Source organism: Hippopotamus amphibius, chromosome 1, assembly GCF_030028045.1.
Source record: "Hippopotamus amphibius kiboko isolate mHipAmp2 chromosome 1, mHipAmp2.hap2, whole genome shotgun sequence".
Lineage (NCBI taxonomy): Eukaryota > Metazoa > Chordata > Mammalia > Artiodactyla > Hippopotamidae > Hippopotamus > Hippopotamus amphibius.
The window spans coordinates 70399555-70420678 of NC_080186.1; the positions used below are offsets into that span (position 1 = coordinate 70399555).

At 33.7% G+C, this 21124-nt stretch overlaps 1 protein-coding gene across 1 annotated transcript in view; it reads right to left on the reverse strand.

Annotated features, from left to right (window-relative positions):
* Nucleotides 1-21124, reverse strand: part of TNNI3K (TNNI3 interacting kinase) — a 280990-nt gene that overhangs the window by 251412 nt on the left and 8454 nt on the right. Inside the window, exons 3-5 of the mRNA XM_057716084.1 lie at nucleotides 18564-18649; nucleotides 17376-17473; nucleotides 658-768 (exon numbers count right to left, since the gene is read on the reverse strand). Coding sequence (XP_057572067.1) covers nucleotides 658-768; nucleotides 17376-17473; nucleotides 18564-18649 — 295 coding nt within the window. The remainder of the gene's footprint in view (nucleotides 1-657; nucleotides 769-17375; nucleotides 17474-18563; nucleotides 18650-21124) is intronic.

Genomic DNA, 21124 nt, shown 5'->3' on the forward strand with positions numbered 1-21124 from the left:
ATTATTTTTCTTGTATTCATTACCAGCTAACATATATAATATTGCTTTACTTATCGTTTGTCTTGTTCCCTATAACTAAATTTCAAAAAAATGCCTATCTTACTTGCTACTGTCACCTCAGCAACTAGAATAGTATCTGGTGCACAACAAATGCTTAATAAATCAAATAATGTATGACTAAATGAATTAATGAATAATTTTTCATTGAGTCCTACCCTGAAAGAAGCAATCTGCAAAGTGTTTTATATGGGTTATCTAACTTAATCATTACAATAGGCCTATCACTATTTCTATTATATAAATGAGGAAAACAAAGGTGTCCGAAAGTACAGTGACTTGCTTGAGGTAAATACAGCAAATGGTGGAAACAGCTGCCTGATTCCAATACCTATACTTCTAATCACTGCTATATTGCCTCTGTGTATCCAGCCATCTTTATATTAAGTGAAGTTTGATTGCAGTGTTACAAAATAGAGTGAATTTACTATCAAAAGAATATTTATATATCTTAATTTGATGCCCCAAAGAAATGTGCATGTGTTCATTAGCTAAAATTAAACCAACTCCTAGAATCTCAAAAGCCAGCATTTGAAACAGTTGAAAACAAGAATCCAATGAGGCAGGTTTGTTTTCACAGATGACCAAGTTGTGTCTTACCTCCAGGTGACCAGCAATTGTAGCAATATGCAGGGCAGTGAGGCCACCATACCCAACCTGCTGTATGTCAGCTCCACTATGAAGCAGAGAAGTGATCAATTCTGCACTATCCTGCAAGGGAAACACATCTTTAGTGTTACTTTTCTCTTAATAGCAGGTTGAACACTATGCAACAAGATATATTGATTCCCTGACTGTCAACCAGTTTAGGCGCTCAAAGAAAACTTAGGTATGATTTCCAGCAGAAGAGCACATGGGAAAGCAGGGAGCAGCTCTCAGATGGTTGAAATGCAGGAACAGATGACAGGCTGTTCAGTTATAATCAATCTTCTACCACTTAACCATGAAAGACAGAAAGGACTTTTACCTAGGGTAAGCCTCTTGCAAAATCAACTCAATCTTACATGTAGGTCACTCCAATAAATGTGCTTTCTCCAGCAACTGCATTATTGAACTGGCTGCAGTGGACCATTTCATGGTAGTTCAGAAATTAATTCTTCTCTAACACATACATGTCATGGGTCCTATACATAATTAATGACACATAGTGTCATGGGCTCTATACCTAATTAATCAGTAGTGTGTGTCTTAACTTGACTCATTAAAATGTTTTCACTCAATGAAAATGTTGGAAACATTTGAGCATTTAAGTTAGAATAATTTATGCAACGACCAAAGTAATCCTAACTTTCTTTATACTATTATTTACTTTGTATTTCTGTCTTTGGAGAGACATGGCACTTTTTTTGGGGGGGGCACTTTTAATAATATTAAAAGAAATTAACATTCATTGAATTCTTATTATGTAATTAATATTTCATACGCATTAACTTATTTAAACCTGGCACACGGAGACTTCAAAAATAGTTGTTGATAAAAAACAAATTAAAAATTAAATATTTCTCTAAATAATCCTATGAAAAATTACTACCATAAAACTCATTTTATAAGTCAGAACACTCAGAATAATGTGGAGGGCCACATATTCACAAAACTCCAGATTTGGAAGGGAATACAAAGAAAGGTCTTCACATTTAACTGTCTCCCTCAAAGTGAGAATTCAAACCACAACTTCTATAATACTTGGCCCATCAATATCTCACACACACAGAGCGACAAGAAAGTCAAGTCTTCATGGAATAGGACATTGCATCTATGCATATACATATAATTTTAAATACTGTTGGTTAAGAAAATTCTCCCATTAAAAAACAAAGTTTGATTTCTTAATACTGTCACACATAAGTGAAGGTCTAAAAGTTATAAAAATTGAAAAAACTTTGGCAAAGAACTTCAAATGGCAAAATTTATGTTATCGTTTCCAAATCTTCCACTCTATACCTCCTCTAGCAAGAAAGTTAAAGATTTCATCTTGCTTTACTATTCCATTGGCTCCTTCTGCTCAGTCTACAGACTTATGTTTTCTTCATCCTACAAACAAAAACAAAACAAAACATTTTTTCCACTGAACTAAGCTAATTTTATCTATAGCCTTTCTGTCTCCAAAAATTGAGTGATTTAAGAGCTTAGCCCTAAGCTATCTCCTCATTCTAATTGCCACCTTTGGTAATTCTCACACAACCTGATAACTTCATTTTTGGTCCTGACTTCTCTGCTCCATCCAAATTCCATATATCCTGCCTACCAATGACACCTCAAATTAAAAATTCAAAAGTGCTCTTGTGAATACCATTCCTAATCTTCCAAGTGTGATCTGTCATCTCCTAGCATTCCTTATTTACATTAATGGCACTTTCTTATTCCAAATGACCTTGAGTCCCTTCACCTCAATCAATTTCAGAAATCTACTGGTTCTGACTCACCAGTACCTCTCATATTTCTTCTCCTTTTTTCCAACATCAACCTCCATATCCTCCGGACTAGTCTCCTTGACTAAGCCTTTTTTCATTGCTGTCCATTCTCTACAGTGTTACCAAATAAATTTTCTTACACACAGTTTTGACCACACCATTCTCCTTTTCAATAAACCTTTCATACACTCAACAAATACTTCTTGAATATATAAATACCTTTACATCATATGTATTGAAACACTGTATGAGCAGTGGGGACACTGAGGTGAGCAAGACAGTTAAATCCCTACCTTCGTGGAGCTTATATTTTTACTGTGTATATATGTGAGAGGAGACAGAGAAAATAAACAAGAAAATATACAGTGTCATAAAGTACCAATGGCTACAATAGGAAAGAGGCAAATGATAACATGGTTACTTTAAATTGAGAAGTCAGGGACAGCTACACTGAGGAGGTAAGCTTTAAGATAAATGATAAATTCCAAAAAGAGGAAATCTAAGTCACAATTTCGAGGATGGGCAACAAAGTACAGGGAGTAGCTAGTGCAACAGTCCTAAGATGGAAATAAGCTTAGTGTGTTTAAAGCCAGTGTTGAGTATAAGGTTAAAAAAAAAAAAAAAGAAGGGAGAAGTATTGTGCAAAATGAGGACAAAGACATCTGATCTTGTAGGGCTTTGCAGGCCATTGTATTGGGTATTCAAATTTTTTCCAAGTGCAATAGATAGCAGTAGAATGACATGACACTGAGATAGAGAACAGGAAACAGTAGTTTCTGAGGTAGAAATAAAATATTTTGTTTTTCTCATGTTAAATTTGAGATACTTACAATGCAGGGTTAAGATTGTGGGTACTAGAATTAGCCTCCCTAGTTAGAATCCCAGCTGTGCTAATGACTATGTAATCTAAGGCAAGTTACATAACCCCTTCACACTAATTTCCTTGGTTATTAAAAAAAGGGGATAATAACTGTATCCACCTGATTTGATACACATATAAACTGTATGTCCACAATTGATGTGATAATGCATATAAAGCACTTAAAAGGTATCTGGCAAAACAATACTCAGTAAACTCATTACCATTGGACATGGAAGTCTGGGACTCAGTATGAGTGGAAACTTCCAAAAAAAGTGTTGATTTGACTATATCATCTAGCTCCTTTTGCTCCTTTTCACTTTGCTTCCTCCTCACACTCCACTTCTTCTGCTTTGCTGGTTACTCATAGAAGTAATCAAAAGAATAAAACATAAGAAAGCGCTGAACCAGTACTGGAAATTAGGAAATGTCTACTAGTTCTGCCTCCTCTAGAAAAAAACAATTCACAGAAATTCACTCCCACCTCATCAATAACCTTTAATTTTGAATGGTGAGGGCTAAAGACATGAATAGTCTCTGAGATAAATGGGAAAGACATCACCTTAAAACACTTCTCCTTGCAAATGAACAAGCATTTAAATTCAGGGAGGTGAAGAAGGTATTTTTAAGAATAAAGTCATTTTTTTAAATAGAGGGAAATATGAACAAAGTATTAGAATAACACAATATTATAAGACAAATGAAAAATAGAAATATTCACAACATATAAAGCTAAGTGTTTTGTATATTTAATATATGAACTCATGCAAAAAGATGGATATTTTTCAATTCAACAAATATTTATTAATGAATATCTACCTTATGACAAGCACCATACTAGGTTAAATTAAAATAAATTATATGATAATCATGAAGCATATGAAATGTTTATCTATCAGGCAGATTCTTGTAAACACACATTCATCTTCTCAACTGCCTTTGTATTTTCTCTTATTTAGCCAGAATTTGTGGATTTTAAGGGAAAGTATGTTATGATTGCTTCAGAATAGGCAATTAGTGAGGTAAAAAATTAAAAGTAATAAATTACCCTTTTGTACCTTGGTTGGATTTGTCAATTGACCTCTGATTGATTTAAATATATTTTTATTAAATACTATAAAAATAGAACTCTAATTTTACCCAGCTATGCTACAATGTAACAAAACAATCATTGCTATGTTTAAATCATTTACTACGGGCTAAGTACCAAGTAAAATGTTTTACCTACATCATCTCTTTCAAGGTTCACAATTTACCTATGAGAAAAATATTATCCCTGCTTTATAGTTGATGACAGTGAGGTTCAAGAATTTAAAGTACTTGCAGAACCTTAAATAGTTTGTAAGTGTTGGAGGTAGATACAAACTCAGGTCTGTTTGATTCCAAAGTCCATGCTTCACTTTTGACTTTCCACAGAATTTTTACTAATCTTTCCTTGGTTCCAATCTCAAGGGAAAAGTTGAGAGGATGCACTTTTATTGTATTTTGTTGTATTTAACTGACAAGTCCCAAACACTCTACAGGAATATTGTTTCCTGATGAAATAATTTTAAAATTCAGCAACCTGGTGCATATCTCCTGGAAAGGAAATTCACAGAAAATAAAAACATCAGGCAAATTTTAAATATTGTAAAGCTGATCTCACTTATTGCTTGCAATCTGCAATATACAAAAGGTATCTGAGGGCAAGTTTTTTTAAAAAAAGACTCTTAAGACTTGCATTAGGAATATTATTCCAGGGAATTGACAGGTTTTCCCTTAGGTTTTTGCCTCGCTAGTGAAATTTACATCATTATTCAGTGGGACATAAAGAAGCATTCTAAAGTGTGGGGTAAATAAGCGTCTGTAATGTATTCATGTGTACAATACTTATTTTTAAACAAAGGAAAATCTTTGTGTGGAAGAGTGAGGCTTGGACAGAAAAATCAGTCTATCTTATTAAAAAATAGAATTGGGGTACAATAGTCCTCTGAAGAGTTATGTAAACGGATGAAAATTTTTTGTAGTGGTAGCAACTTCAACTTTGTCCTATGCATAAAACTCTAATACAGGATTTACTATCTTGCTTTGTGTTAGCTCCATAATCATTACTATAGATAAATCCAGGAAAAGTAGATAGTAGTGTCAGAGAGCTCAGATTCTATACTATCAAATTACATAAATTACACACACACACACACATGGTTTTTGCCAATTCTATTCCAGAATAAAAATTAAACTGGGACTATCTAATGTCTAAATTTTACTTTCTTCTGTTTATGGAGAAATATCTCTGGAAGTTTTAAAGCATGGCAAGCATTCACTTACAATCTTCTAATTTAAATGTGAAATCTATGTCCCTTTCCTTGCATCTGGGTGGATTGTGACCAGTATGGCAGAAGTGAGCTATGTTTTTTCCAAGGCTAGACCGTAGAAAGCTACATAGCTTCCTCTTCATTTTCTGGAAAACTTGCTCTAGAAGCTCTGAGCTACCACATAAGAAGTTTGACTAACTTGAGGCAGCCATGCTGTAAGGAAGCTTAGGCCATATGGAGAAGGTACATAGCACATAAAGGTTCTCCAATCAAATGGCCCACCTAGGACCAGCCTCATAGTCATTCCAGCCCAGGCACCAGATATGTGAAGCTTCCAGAGCATTCCAATTCCCCAGCTGATAGAGTAACTCCCAGTCACTCATGTCTTTGCAGCTAAGGCCCTAAACACTATGGAGTAGAATCAAGCCATCCCCAATATGTCTTGTCTGAATTTCTGAAATGAGAATCCATGAGAATAATAAAATGACTGTGTTATTACAGGACTAAGTTTGGGGTAGTTGGTTATGCCTCAATAGATAACCAAAATATCTCATAGTAGAAAATGTAGAAAATATTAACCAAAATATCTCATAGTAGAAAATGTAGAAAATAATGAATAACAATTTAATAACATGTAGTCCTACCATTAATCACTATCATCATTTATATGTCTTTATTTTCTTTCATTCTTTTTCCTAGGTATGTACCTTCATAAAATTACATAGAGCACAGATTAGCGCAGCAAAGCAAACCTGTATTTGCATACTGATGGCTACTTCCTACATTTGGAACACATTTCTTAACCTTTTGAGCTAGGGGTTTTTTCCCTGTAAAATGAAGTTAATAATAGTGTAACTCTCATAGAGTTGTGAAGATTAAATCAAAAAATGTAATGCATTTATCACAATGTTTGAAACAATTTTTACTATCAATTATTAGGTACACAAGTGAGCTCAGACTACATATATAGGTAAACGATCTCCCTCTTTCATGTAATATAAAATCATGAGCATTTCCCCATGTCTGGAACATGTAGAGATGTGGCACTCAGATCTCTCTTCAAGAAAAATGTGCCAGGAAGGTGGTTAGCTGGCAGCCTCCCTCAGCTAGCTCTTTCAGAATTCACTGTAGCATCAGAGCTGAGATTACGATTTTTTCATTGTGGCCCCCGCCAGTCAGTGACTGAGAAATGTGGTGGTAAAGAGGCCTAGCCATTTCCACTCAATGTGACACACCTCTAAAAGGAAATTTTTGCTCTGGAGCTCCCATTGGGCTGGCAGAGATTTTAGCAAGTCTGTACTGTGGTCTGACAGTTCCCGCTAACCAATCCTACTTCCTTCCTTTTTCTTTCACAGGTGTCACTTCCACATAAATCTTCCTGCACTCCTAAATCCCTTTCAGAGCCTGCTTTTCAAGAACTAAACTAGCATACCATATTATAAATGTTTTCTTTTAGTGTGCATTTAAATCGAAACTGGCCTGGAATTTGAACTTAGGTCTTCTGACTGAATCCTATGCTTTTCTCAATAAGATATATTACCATCCACCCCCAACCACCCTTCTACTCCAAAATTTTTGCCTTTCATGTGCAAGCCCTGACCATGTGCTCTTTACAGAGAAGGGATCTAACACCTGCTGCATCTATCTTATGCAACTGCATAATGAGGACAAAATGGTATAAAGTATGTGGAAATGTTAGTAAACCCCATATCCTTACAAATATAAGTTTATATATTTATATTAAATGTAGTGTCCCCAAGACTGACCTAATTCTATAAGAATATTCACTTTATATCTAGCTCACTCTGTCCCAAAAGATGTTTAATCATGAAATACCTCAATTTCTTTACCTATAATATTTCTGAATTGGGCTAAACTGTTTTCTATAATATCATATCCAATTCTGAGATTCTAATGTTCCCTGAAGTGTCCCATCAAGCTCCAAGGCAGAACCAAACTTGGTTTGGAAAGAAGACTGTGTTTCTGAGTGTGAAAATAGATATATGAACATTTTAATAATGTGCCTAAGTAGTTTTTCTTCATAAACCCAATTAACTCAACACAGCAATTGTTATAGCTCATTTGTATTTGTAAATAAGAAAGTAATATAGCGGTTTTGTAGCCTTCAAAGAACATTAAGGTTTCTTCCAGGACAAGGGACTATGCAGGGCTTCAGTATGAAATATATTTAGTTCCAGGTACAAAAATTTAATGGACTAGAGCTGCTTCATGTGTCATAGACATAGCCAATGAAAGGATCCATTAATCAGGTTAAAAATAACTGCTCATGAAGGTTCACACCTACGTGCCTCTTGTTGAAATAATTCTGAATTTATCCTCACGAAAGATATCAATTATTAAAAGTTTCAGTGTGATGGAACTATGTGACTTTGCTTGAAATTTTGAAAAAAGGAAAAAAGAGTAGAAACACACTCTTAGATTGAGTACATGTATGCTTCCTAGATTAATATCTCCAAATTTGCTTTGACCTATTTTTTTCATCACCTCTTTTTCATGACCTTTTCAGAGGTCATCACCTCTGCTGACCCTTTTCCAGTTTCCCATAATCACTTTCTTCCTATGGTCTGCTTCCAATTGGCCTTTGAATATGCTTGTCTTCTCTTTCAATAATATAGTGCTGATGTAACAGGGAGGGGCTAATCAGAATCTCTGGGAGTTTGGGAGAATGCAAATAGTTTGAAAAAGCAAACTGAATATTATAATTTCTTTAATTTGCTTTTGCTTATATTTTATTTTTTAATTAAAAAAATTTAAACACAATGTGAATTTTTATGTTTATCCAAAGTGTCAAGACCTTAAAAAAGACTCAAAAACACTATTGTAGAAATCTTTCTGTGATCCTACCACTTACCAAGACACTGCTCAATCTTGCCTTTTGAAGGAGCAATCAATATTCACTGCCTCCATTTTCCTAACTCCATTTATTTTCAATCCATTTTCATACTTTCCACTCCCACAAATTGACTAAAATATCCCTTACAGAGATATCTGACAATTTCCTAATTGCCAACCCTAATGGCCAAAATGGGACAATATTTTGTTCAATGTCAACATAATTCTTCCTCCTTTGAAGCAGTTTTCTTTTCTTAGTCACAAAAGAATAACTTCATACATTTACTTACGCAACGCATATGTATTGATGAATATAGACCAGGAATTGTTCTAAGTGCTCAAATAAGATGATAAGCAATTTAGACCCAGCCACGGCCTTGGTAGTGCTCACAATTCAGAGATTACAAACAGGCCTCAAGGGGAAAGATACACATGGTTTGTACTGTATACGTGTACATGTATTTAAAACTAAAATCTTTGAATTAATGGCCAACAAATAAATATCAGGAAACGACATAATTTCTGATTCTCTGAAATTTGGGACAATACTGGGCTTATATTTCTATATGGCAATGATTAACTAGACCCAAATATTGACTGCTCCCTTCACATAGGGCATAAATTCTCTAACTTGCCATAGTGTCCACCACTTTTTGTATCTCAAAAACATTGAGTTTGAGTATTAGTTCCCACTTAACTTTGCTACATTATCTAACACCTTCATTTATTTACATTAACTGCCTCATTCCTGAAAGCATGTGAGATTGTCACCCCTAATCTAGAGGAAGATATAGAGAAGTAACCAGGAAATGAAATACAGACTTATTCACAGTGCAATAAGGTACGTACAGGGTGCTAAGAGAGTACATGGTATCTAATCCAGACTTGGGGGGGGGGGGGACGGTGGCAGGGAAGGTTCTGTAAGAAATAGTATTCTCCAATATAAGAACTGAAGGATATGTTAATAGCTTTAGTTATCATCCCATTATTTTTTCATTGAGAACATGTGAATTTAGAAAGAGATTATGAAGCACTTGGTTACTAAGAAGAAATGAGTGTGAAAAAACATCTACCTTAAAGATTGCTCTAATTTGTGAGTATAAATGTTCCCTAGTTCTTTAATATAAGGATCAAGTATAAGTGGTGTATAAAAATTGGAATTTAACTGGAAGTTAAGTATGCAAAAAGTGAGATTTTTCTTTTTCTTTGAAGAATTTGTTATCCTGACAAATTCCCAGTTGGGGAAAATGCAGTCTTTAATGAGGAAGCTTTATTTGTTCAAATAAAAAGGCTACTTGGATTCTTTTAAAAAATTATCAATTTACTTTGTTCTCTAAAGTAGTGGTTATCAAATGGGGTGATATCTCCCAGGGGTAATGTCTGGAGACACTTGTGATGGCACAACTGGGGATGAAAAAAGTGGCCACTGGCATCTAGAGGAGAGACCAGGAACTCTGCCAAACAGTTTATAATGCACAAGATGGCTCCCCGCAACAATGGGTCATTCAGTTCAAAATATCAGTAGCAAAATTTGATGTAAATAGAGGATTCAGAAACTATGAAATACATGCTTTGGGTCCTGGATTTTAGGACAGTTTAAAAAAATCTCAACTTTGCAATCAAACATGTACGCTATGGGAAAAAAAATATATCAGGACAAAAGATACAATTGTTTCTTTTGTATCAATTATCAGAAACAGAAAACAGAGTTTTGTGATAGGCATAGTTGTGTAGCAATAAGAACCTAGGTCTAGTAACCCAGACAGAAACAGGCTTGAATTAAATTCTTCCCTCCTTCCTTGCCCTTCCCCTTTGTAATGAATATGTAAATTAGTTCTTCTGAATGACTGGAATGAGATCTTGCTAGAAATCTATAGGATGGAATAAATAACCATTCAACATCTGTTTTTATTCTATAAAATACTAAAAAAATTTGACCAATCAAAATGCTGTTTATTCACAAATAAACTGCATCAAGTGGTTTGTCTATACATGTGAGATTAAATTGGTCTAATAAACTTTGGTTCATTAACATTCTTATTTAAAATCTTTGAAACTATATAAATCTCACTTTTTCCCACAAAGTCTTGTGTTTCATTTTAGGAGTGCAATTTAGATACCATCTAAAGAAGTATGCCCCAAAGTGGAATGCAAATATGACAGGAGTCTTATAAGGAAATTCATTAAAGCGCAAGAACAAAATACTAGAAATTGTATTTATATTTATTTATATATAAAGATAATAAAATTTTATTAATATTTAACATGAAGATTTGCACTGGTGGTCTCAGTTCATATATCAGTTTGTCATGTGTTACATACAGCACCCAAAGTATAAGAAATAAATACTTGGAATTCTGAATGGATAGAAGTTGAGAGTTCCCTGCATTTTGTATATGAGTTTTAGCATTTAGTATATGTGGATGTACTATAGCTATGTATGCCCAATTCAGTGGATTTATAGATTTTAATATCTATTTTTAACTGAGTTGGTCCTGAAAAAATGGCATGGTATCTTCAAAAAATTCCTGTGATGAAATCATAGATCAAACACATATTACTAATGTAAGCAGAAGAAAAGGAAAATGGCAGAGCTGGCATTTTTCTTTCTACTTACCTGAGCTTTGTGTAAGCTAAATTTCCAGGTAAAATTAATGGCAATCTAATTTTCTTTGACTATAAATTTGTCAAAATATTTTGATATTATCAAAAATGGTATCTGAAGTATGAATTTACATCCACATATTTTAACACTGTCTGCCAAAGAGTATACTTTGCCTTGAGCTATTTACTGATGATTTTTCTTCATGATTATAATTTATGAACAAATAAATGCATTTTGAGGTGCTAATTTTTATGGCATATGATAAAAAAATGCTTGGCATTCATTGATCTAAGTATAGACTTCATTTCTTTGATATCTAGGATTAGATATTCTCATCTCTTCAGAATGCAAGAACCCTGAGGACATGGTCCTTTTCTTTTATTTTTCTGTGTAAAATGCTGACACATAGGTCTCTAGTCAACATTTGTTGAAATAAAAGTTCAACAATAATAATTAGCTTTTATTAAGTATTTACTATCTGCTAGTATTTTACTGCATGTCATACTGCAAACAGCTTGTCCTTTTTAAAACTATAAACGACCCAGTGAAATAGGTAATTCTATTTGCTCCATTTCAGAAAGACAGAGGGACAAAGTAATTTGCCTAAAAAGGAACATTATTAAGTCGCAGAACTGAGATATAAACATGAATAGTACAGCTTTTAAGCTAACAGTACATCAATAAATATCAAGTATTGTTTGTACTAATGTTTGGGCACTCTAGTTTCTCAAGAGTATTTGTCAAGGATCTTTTACAGGTCCAATACACTGAGGAATCAGAAAAAAAAAGACATTACCAATGTTCAAAATTTACAGTCTGACGTGAAATATACAAACAAACAAACAAATACAAGTGCTGTAATAAAAAAAGAATGTGAATTTGTAATTGAAACCCAAAAGAAAGTACAGTAAAATCTGTTTGAGAGTTCAAGAAAGCTCAAGAAGGCTCAATTTACCTTGGTTTTAAATAAATAATACTTTCCTATCAGGAAAAGAAATAAAAAGATATTTAAGCAGAAGAAATAACAAGAATAAAAACACCGAAGTATGAAAGTTCTTAATCTAAACAATGGAGTAGTCTAGAACAGTGTTTTTCAAACTTTAGTCTGCAAACCTGTTAACTGAGATTTTAAAAAAAAGCACATTCTGACTGAATAGGGAGTGAGATTCTTCATTCCTAAAAATCTCTCATTTGAGGCAAATGCAGCTGATTGTGTGACCACAATTTGAGTTGCAAGACTTTGAACTGTGATCCTCAACATGTAGGCTTAGACTGCCTGCATCAAAACTGCCTTGACTCCTTGCTAAAAAATTTATACTCTCAGCCTGTCCTAGATGTACCAAATTAGACTGGGGTGAGATGGAAAGGGAAATATACGTCTTAAACCTGTAGTTACCATATGATTCTCATGCACATTAATCTGAAAACCATTAGCTTTGGAAGTTCAGAGACTGCAGGAAGAGTCTGGAAAGTGAATTCAATAGAATTGTGAACTAAGGGATCTTGAATATCTAATTTAGGAGTTTGAATTTTATTATATAGGCAATGGGTGACCATAAAATTTTTAAATGAACATTGACATTATAAATTTGTGTCTTATGCAGATCACTTTAGAAGCAGTCTAAAAGTAAATTGGATCATGACAGAATAACATGTATGGATTTTCCCTACTGACAAGTCAAATCTGTAAAGTGGAACAAAATATTCAAAATATTCTCAGGGAATGAAGAACATGAAGAAAGATCTGTGATCTTGGGAGAAGGGAAAGATACAAAGGAAGCCCCCGCAATATTCCATGACGGCCCTGTCCTTCTGCCTGAGAAGACAAACTCAACACTTTTAAGGTAGGATGACATAAGGAAGATTTCCTGTAACAAATAATGCATAATGTCTAACATGAAATAAAAATTGATAAGCAAAGAAACCAGAAAATATAATATGTAGTCAAAAGGAAAAGCATTCAATATAATAAACACTGAGGTAATCCAGATGTTAGAAGCAACAGATAAGGCATTTAAAGCAGTCACTAGTGATAGGTTCAAAAATCTAAATAAAAATATGGAAAAATAAATGAACAGATGAGTAATCGCAGAAGAGAATTTGAAATTATATTTTATTACTAAGTGGAAATTCTGGAACTGAAAAATACATCTGAAATGAATAACTCAGTAGATTAGCATCAGATGGAAGATGGCAGAGAAATGGTGTTGAAACTTGAATTTAAATAAACAGAAATAATCAAATTTTGAAAAAAGAAAGAGGATAGGAAAAATGAACAGAGACTTGATAATCTTTGGAAGATTAGCAAACAATCTAACATACATATTTGAAAAAATAATGATCAAAATTTCTGAATTTGATGAAAACAAAAAAAATTTAAAAACTCAATATTGAAAAAGCATTGTAGAGAGGAAATCATACATAGGATTATTATAACCAATCTGCTGGAAACCAAATATATGTTCTCTTCTCTTGCTTTCTTTAAAAGATGTTAATGCTTAACAGAAAAATTCTAACATACTGGACATTATACATATATAGATGTAAGGTATATGACAATGATAGTATAAAGAAGGAAGACAGAGTAGAATTATGCCATTGGAAGTGTCTTACATTTAAAGTGAAGTAAGCCAATATTAACAAAAGTGCCTGTGATATGTTAAGGATCCATGGTGTAATCACTAGACTTGTTGGTTAAAAAATAATGTACAGGACTTTTTTTCTCTTTTAATGACACTGGTAAGAAAAGGAAAAGGCAAGCCATAGAATGGGAGAAATTTTTTGCAAAATGTATATCCAACAAAAAAATCTGTATCCAGAATATATAAAAATCTCTTACAATTCAATAAAACAATAAACCAATTTTAAAAATGGGAAAAAGAATTGAACAGACACTACACCAAAAAAACTTTGGTGACAAGCACATGAAAATCTATTCAATTTCATTAGTCATTGGGGAAATTAAAAATATTCATAATGAGATACTAATACACACCTAATAGAATGGCTAAAATAAAAAATACTGACCACATCAAGTGTTGGCAAAGATGTGGAACAACTAGAATCCTAATACATTGCTGATGGGAATGGAAAATGATATAGCTAGTTTGGTAAGGAGCCTGGTATTTTGTTATTAAAATTAAACATGCACTTATGATGTGACCCAGCAACTGCACTCCTAGGTATTGCCCAAGACAAATAAAAACATATGTTCCAACAAAGATTTGTAGATTATTTATAATAGTCAAAATCTAAAACACCATCAACAAATCCTTCAACAGATGGATAGTTAAATAAACTGTGGTATATCCTTACAAGGGAATATAACTTTCCAATAAAAGAAATGAATTACTAAACACACAACAATAGCATTATGATAAGTGGGAGAAACCATATATAAAAGAAGACAAATTGAATGGATTGCATTCATATAAAATTCTAGAAAGGGGAAAACTATAGGGATAGAAAAAACATCAGTGGTTTCCAGAGGCCAGGTGATATGGAGGAGGGAATTGACTGCATAAAGGTATGAGGGAACTTTTGCGTTTGAAAGAAAAGTCTTATATCATGATAGAAATGATGGTACATGAATATATGCATCTTCAAAGGTCATCAACTTGTACACTTAAAATTGTGAATTTTATTGTGGATAAATTATACCTCAATAAGCCTGACCCCTTAAAAAACAAACAAAAACAAAGCAAAAAAAAAAAAAAAAAAAAGTATGAGACCTAACTATCCACATGGCATTAAAAAGCTAAACTAATGAATGCAGAGATGCCCTCATTGGTAAAACTACTCAGCTCAGAGGCAGGCCCAGCATCTGAGGGTGTATAATTGAATGTGGCCAATAAAACGATTTTAAAATCACATTATTCTTTTTGCAAGTATTAAGAATAAAATAAAGTTCAAGTGTAATATTTCTAAAAATCCAAAGAACTATATAAAATTAATTGTTCTGTATGCATTAAAAATACTAAGATCAAGAAAGGCAAGGAAAGGCAGAGAAACTCCAGATTAAAGGAGACTACAGAGACAAGAAAACTAAAAATACATTATTCTGGATTGAATGCTAAACAACAAGAAAATAAACAGCTGTAAATGACAGTACTGGGATAACTGACCACATTTGAATTTGGAGTATAGATTAGATAAAGAGCACAGGATCAATGTCACATTTTCTGATTTTGATAACAGTATGGTGATTATGCACATGAATTTCCTTTTTCTTAGGAAATAAAGATAGAATTATTTAGTGAATGTGGGGAAGGTTGTCTTCAATTTACTTTCAAATCATTCTGAAAAAAATTAGGGTGATGATGGAGATGGGACAAAATGTAAACAATTAATAAATCTGGATAAAGTGTATATAGGAGTTTCTTATAATAGTCTGGAAATTATTTTGTTTAAAATAATACTAAAACAAGAATTAAAATATATGGGGGAAGAGAACCACAGCCCAAAATGAATCAGATGCCTATTGCAGTAGTCCAGGGAAGGTATAATTAGAACTAGATTTAATACAATAGTAGTACGAATGGCTGCTTTATATTGTTTCCGTGTTTAAAGTGGAATGGTAAATTTAATTTGTTTTTATCTTTGTTAAGAGATAAGTAAAGTAATCATGCATTCTATTATGGCCTCTTAAGAATCTTTGTCTACTTTGTGTCCTGAAATTCTAAGTTTCTTTAAATTTGCTATAAAAAAAGTTATAGTCCATACATCCTTCTGTAAAATATAAGCAAACAGAATATCTAGAGCAAAGGGAACTCTAAAAATGGAAATTTAGGCTTGATAAACAGAGGTGGAAGAAATATATTTTCTTAAGATTGTAGTACTAAATCATTCAGAAGCCATTCGTGTGGTTGTGTCATGCTGAATCTTAGGGAAATGAACTAATATAGAAGGAAACTCCTAGATAGTCAGACTCAGAATTCATGGTTTCACAATACTGCTTTGACTATCCATCACCAGCTTCCTATTTCTTGGAGCTCTTCTACTTTCACCTCCTGCCATTAAGCAGAAAAGCTGGCATCAGACCCTATTTCCTACACCCTGAACTCAGTCTCCATTCAAGTTCTGTAGGATGATTGGTAGGTATTAAAGACAATTTACTACTTACACTTTCTCCCAGAAGGAACTGGACAAATTGACTAGGCATTGACTGGGCTTGAAAAAGGATGAGCATTAGAGCATTTGCATGACGAATCACAGGAATATGTGAATGTGAATCATGGGAAAACATGGCTCTCTTCCCCCACAGTGATAAACTCTCTGAAGGCTGGTGGAGGATTGCAAAGCAAAGTGAAAGTCATTCAGATACAAGCAAACAGCTGCCGCATCCTACCACCCCTGCCACTACCACACCTGCACATACAAAACTGAAATAAAATCCTGTCACAGATTCATATGATGTTGAGAAAGAACAAAATATTTTGCAATGTATCAATGAGACAACTGTACTTGATTCTAATCATTATTCTAACATTTACTAGATAACCAACTTTAATCTTCAATTTTCTTTTCCGTAAAATAAGGACTAAGATGAAACTCACTAAATTATTTTAATGATTAAAGAAATAATGTATGTAAAACCTAGTGTGATATTTAGTTCAAAGTACAGAGTAAGTAGAAACTTACTACAATCAGAAAATGAACATTTACATTTAGTTTATATATTACATAAATTCATATTTATGACAATCTCAAGGATCTATCCCAACACTGAGCATCCCAGCTTTTCCAATACACTTTTATATTTACTTTCTGGTCAGGTACTGAGATTATGCTGGAACCAAGGACTGATGTAAGGAAAAAAGCAACTGAAGCAAAAGTAGGAGAAATAAAAGAAAGAAACTAAAGGGCATGCTAGAGATATGTTTTTATTAAGGAAAAGATGCAGAAAAACGCAGATTTGATGTGCTTCTTTCACCCTCAAATGCAAGCTCATCTGCAAAGCAGCAGCTTGGTCTCCTTGTAAGGAGCTCTGGCAAGAGAACCAGGCTGCCAGGTCTTAAATTCTGACTAACCACTAGCTAACCATGTAACCCTGGAGATAATAATAGTATTCATTCTCAGGATTCTTGTGAGAATTACATGAGATAAACATGGAAAGCAATAAAAAGAATGTGTTCTTATGATATCTGCTCAACAAAGAGTTAGCTAGAAGTCTATCCAGTAATGTAATACTGTGGTCACTCTGCATATTTTCCATGATCACTAGTTTGCAAACAAACAAACAAACAAAAAAGCCTACGGATACCATCATCCTTTGTTCTAATACAAAACTTGTGTACCTTGTAAACTGCCAAATGCAAGGCTGTAAATCCATTTCTTGTCAGTCGAGATGGACGGAGACCTTTTAACATAAGGGTTCTAACATGTGACTTGTTGCCTTAGAGAAAAAATGAAAAAAGTTAAATTGTGGGGATAGACTAAGTGACTTAAAAATCTCTCTTTAACTTAATGATAAATATCACACTGATGTATGAAAATGTCAGACTGCTGTTCTGCAGGCCATTTATAAAGTTTTCTGTTAATTGACAGCATTGCTTAGCAGTGAACACTTCTACTACCCTTATAAAACTTTGTATCAGTGCTCTATATTTTAATGCATTTGTATTACATTTTTATTTGGTGCCCTCTTCATCATGTTTTAAAACGTAAAAACATGAAAAAATTCACCCTAGTAAACTATTTCTGAAAAAGTTTAGATATACATCTAGTTGTGCAGAATTCGTCAGAACATCATTAGCAGTAGAGATTATTTAGATAAGAGAAATCTGGAGGAAAAGTTGGGAAGGCATGTTTAAATCTCGGAGGAAGATCTGTTAAGTAGGGTCTGTTTGGGAGGAGTGGTTAAGGGATATGTTTAGAGTCAATACTTATACATTAGTGTTCTTTTAAAAACTGAGTTCAAAGGATACTAATTTGGATTAACAACAAAAAAATTCACTAATTCAGTAAATTTATTGAGTACCTACTATATGCCAGGCATCATCCTAGGTGCTTGGGATTATTAGTGAACAAAACATAACAAGACCTGAGCCAAATTAAACTCCTGGTCTTCACTTTGATCAATCTTCACTTTGGGATTTTATCCTTGGCATTTATCACCTTCCACATATCTTACTGCAGATTGTGAAGCAATTCCTTGATGATATTTTTGGAAATGCTTTAAGTGCTTCTGAATTTAACCTAATCTCTGACTGGCATGCCAGATGCTGAAAAATGCCTCCCCCTCCCCCACCCCCAAGCAAACTTGATTCAAGGTCAGAGCACAATAAAACTTAAATTCAGAGCTAAATCAATTGGACTATCTGCCTGGTAGTTACTTCTTCAACTGAAGGTTATCAGGGTTCTAGGGACAAAACAAGAGAAAACTGAGAATGAACAGATTTCTCTTGCAGACTGTGAAGCAGTTCAAATCACTGACCATATATATGTGTAACTATCTTATAAAGTAATGAGTACCAAGCACTCACCTCCGCAAATGCAACATAAATGAAGTAGAGACAGACCATTTTCTGTGCGGTAATTTAAATTGACTTTACTGAAGGCATCATCAGAGCTGAAAAAAATATTTTACAGATGATTACAAATTTCAGTTTTTAGTTTATCATTTTTCATTTGAAAAATTATAATAGGGAATCCTGTTACTGCGAACTCAGAATTATATCTTTTCTAGGATTCTTTTGTATCTAGAAAAAGTATTTTGAGTATACCTCTAGATGAAGAATAACTAAAATCATGAGAAAATAATATTAAAACTTTGAGAGGCCAAGTTTAAATTAAAGACTCTCATACAAGTTCAAGAAATTCTCACCAAAAAAAAAAGAAAAGAAAAAAAAAAATGTAGCATTTGATAAGAGACTGGAGAAAGAAATGCAGTCCCAATGTATTACAAATTCTGCCTGAAGGAAAGTTTCCTTGTACTCTGACAGGGTCAGATTTCACAGATAAAGAAGGTCTAAACTCTGATAGGGTACTATGATACAGTCCCAGGTAAGAAGAGAAGTGGTGTTAGTGATTCAGTTAATGAAATCCTTGCCTTTGTCTGAACAAAGACCATTGCCCCAGGAGGGCCCTAGAGAGCCACAGGTAGCCTTTGAAAAAAATGTAAAGCTAAAATTCTTGACCTCTTGAGGTCATTGGTACTCCCAGGACATTTTTCAGCAGAAATGAGATCATATCTTTGGCCTCCCAGGTTAATTTCAAGCTGCCTCTTTAAATCTCCAGCAGGTTTAGTGAGATAGCAAAGTCTTTGGTGAATGAGCCTTCCATATCATTTGTAAAGTACTTACACTTGAAAGGTACTATAAATTCAGAACATTATCATGAAGGCACCCAGTTAAGAACTTCAAAAGCTATTGAAATTTTAAAACAGAAAAAGAAAAGGTGCTATTCTCCAGGGTGCTGCTAAAAAGAAAAGCCTCTAATTCTAGGGATTTTGAAAGATCTCAGTGAAATGCTCTAACTAGCAATGGCAAGTCCAGTGGTTTGTTTTCATAGACATGGGAATATTCCAGAACTTTCTCAACCTCTTAACCTTCTTGCTTTCCCTGTTCAACTCCCCAGTAGCAAAGTCCACAGACATGCTTAGTCATATTGAGAAATATACCTCAACTTGCTCTGGAATGCCACACATAGAAGTACAATAAACTCCAACAAGTCATTTTTACAAATGTTGTTAATATAATATAGCAAGGAACCCAGGATTTCATGAAAAATAGTTAAGAATTTAACTCATTTCTATCTGCACTGTCCCCCAGCTCAATGAACAATGCAAAAAAAAAAAAAAAAAGATGAAAATACCACTACTTAAAATGTCTACCCAAATAAGTCTAATTGTAAATGGTATAGGTATTTCATGGTATGAAGAGAACTTTATGAAATAATATAGTTCTTGGTAGTGTGTGGCCCTTGCCACAGCCAGACATCTAAATTATTAAAGCCAATTGTGTTACAGATGACTTGGAGAAATTCAACTAATAGTACTAAAAAAAGGGTACTCAGCAGCCCCATCTTGGAAATATATTCATAGAGATCTTCTCCGTGGTTATGATTTCAAATAGTACATGTTTTCTGAAGAGTTGAACACTGCTTTTAGAGCTAGGTAGACTGGATTTTTCTCTTACAGTTTGTAGGAAATTAGTGTCCATAAATAAAAAGGAAAAGAAAACTGTAACTAGCAATTGAAGATGTTGATTGACAGTGATTCAGAAGCTCTGAGCTGCTTTGGCTTTTCTTCCTTGGTCCTTCCATTATCCAGCAAATGAAACACACAATAAAAACACAAGACAGAAAACAAATATTGGAGTGTGGCGTGTGGCAGGAGAGGGAAGTCTTCTGTTAAATGTAAAGAACTATATAACCTTCAGCCTAAGAGAAAAAGAGAGAAGGAAGTACTTTCTTTTGAGCTAACTATAATGAACTGAATGGCAAGTACTGAAAGAAGAAAAAACTTGAAAGATCCTCTGTAGCAAAAATCCTTGAGAAAAATTAGGTTTTCAATGTTTATCTCTAATATTATACAGCAATACCTACCCTGTTTCGAAGTGTTAAAAGTAGAAAAAAATCATTTCAGCAGTGTAGGTACTCTTAAATCTTGGGCCTTGTATTAATACCAGAACTGAAATCCTAGCCTGTTCCTGTCTTTTAAGTAGTGTGTGTGTGTGTGTTTCTTTTTCTCTAATTGGGTCAAGCTATTTAACCTCTTTAAGCCTCATTTTCTTCAGTTATAAAATTATTAAAATGATACATATGACATTGTGTTTTGAAGAAAAATGAGGTTAAGTGCTTACTATAGTACTTGGCACATGATACATTATCATTATTATTATTAGCAAGTTTCCTGTGAATGTACAGCTTTCCTTTTGTAGTCTAAGTTGAGAGAATTTTAGCACAACTTTCAAACCAAGTTTGGCCTTCTTTGACCCCTCACATTTGATAACCTGTAAAATTTCATTATTTTGACCAAGTGCAATGTTGTGATACCTAGCACCTGTCAGTGATTCAGAGAAACTACTTAGAATCACCATTGTGT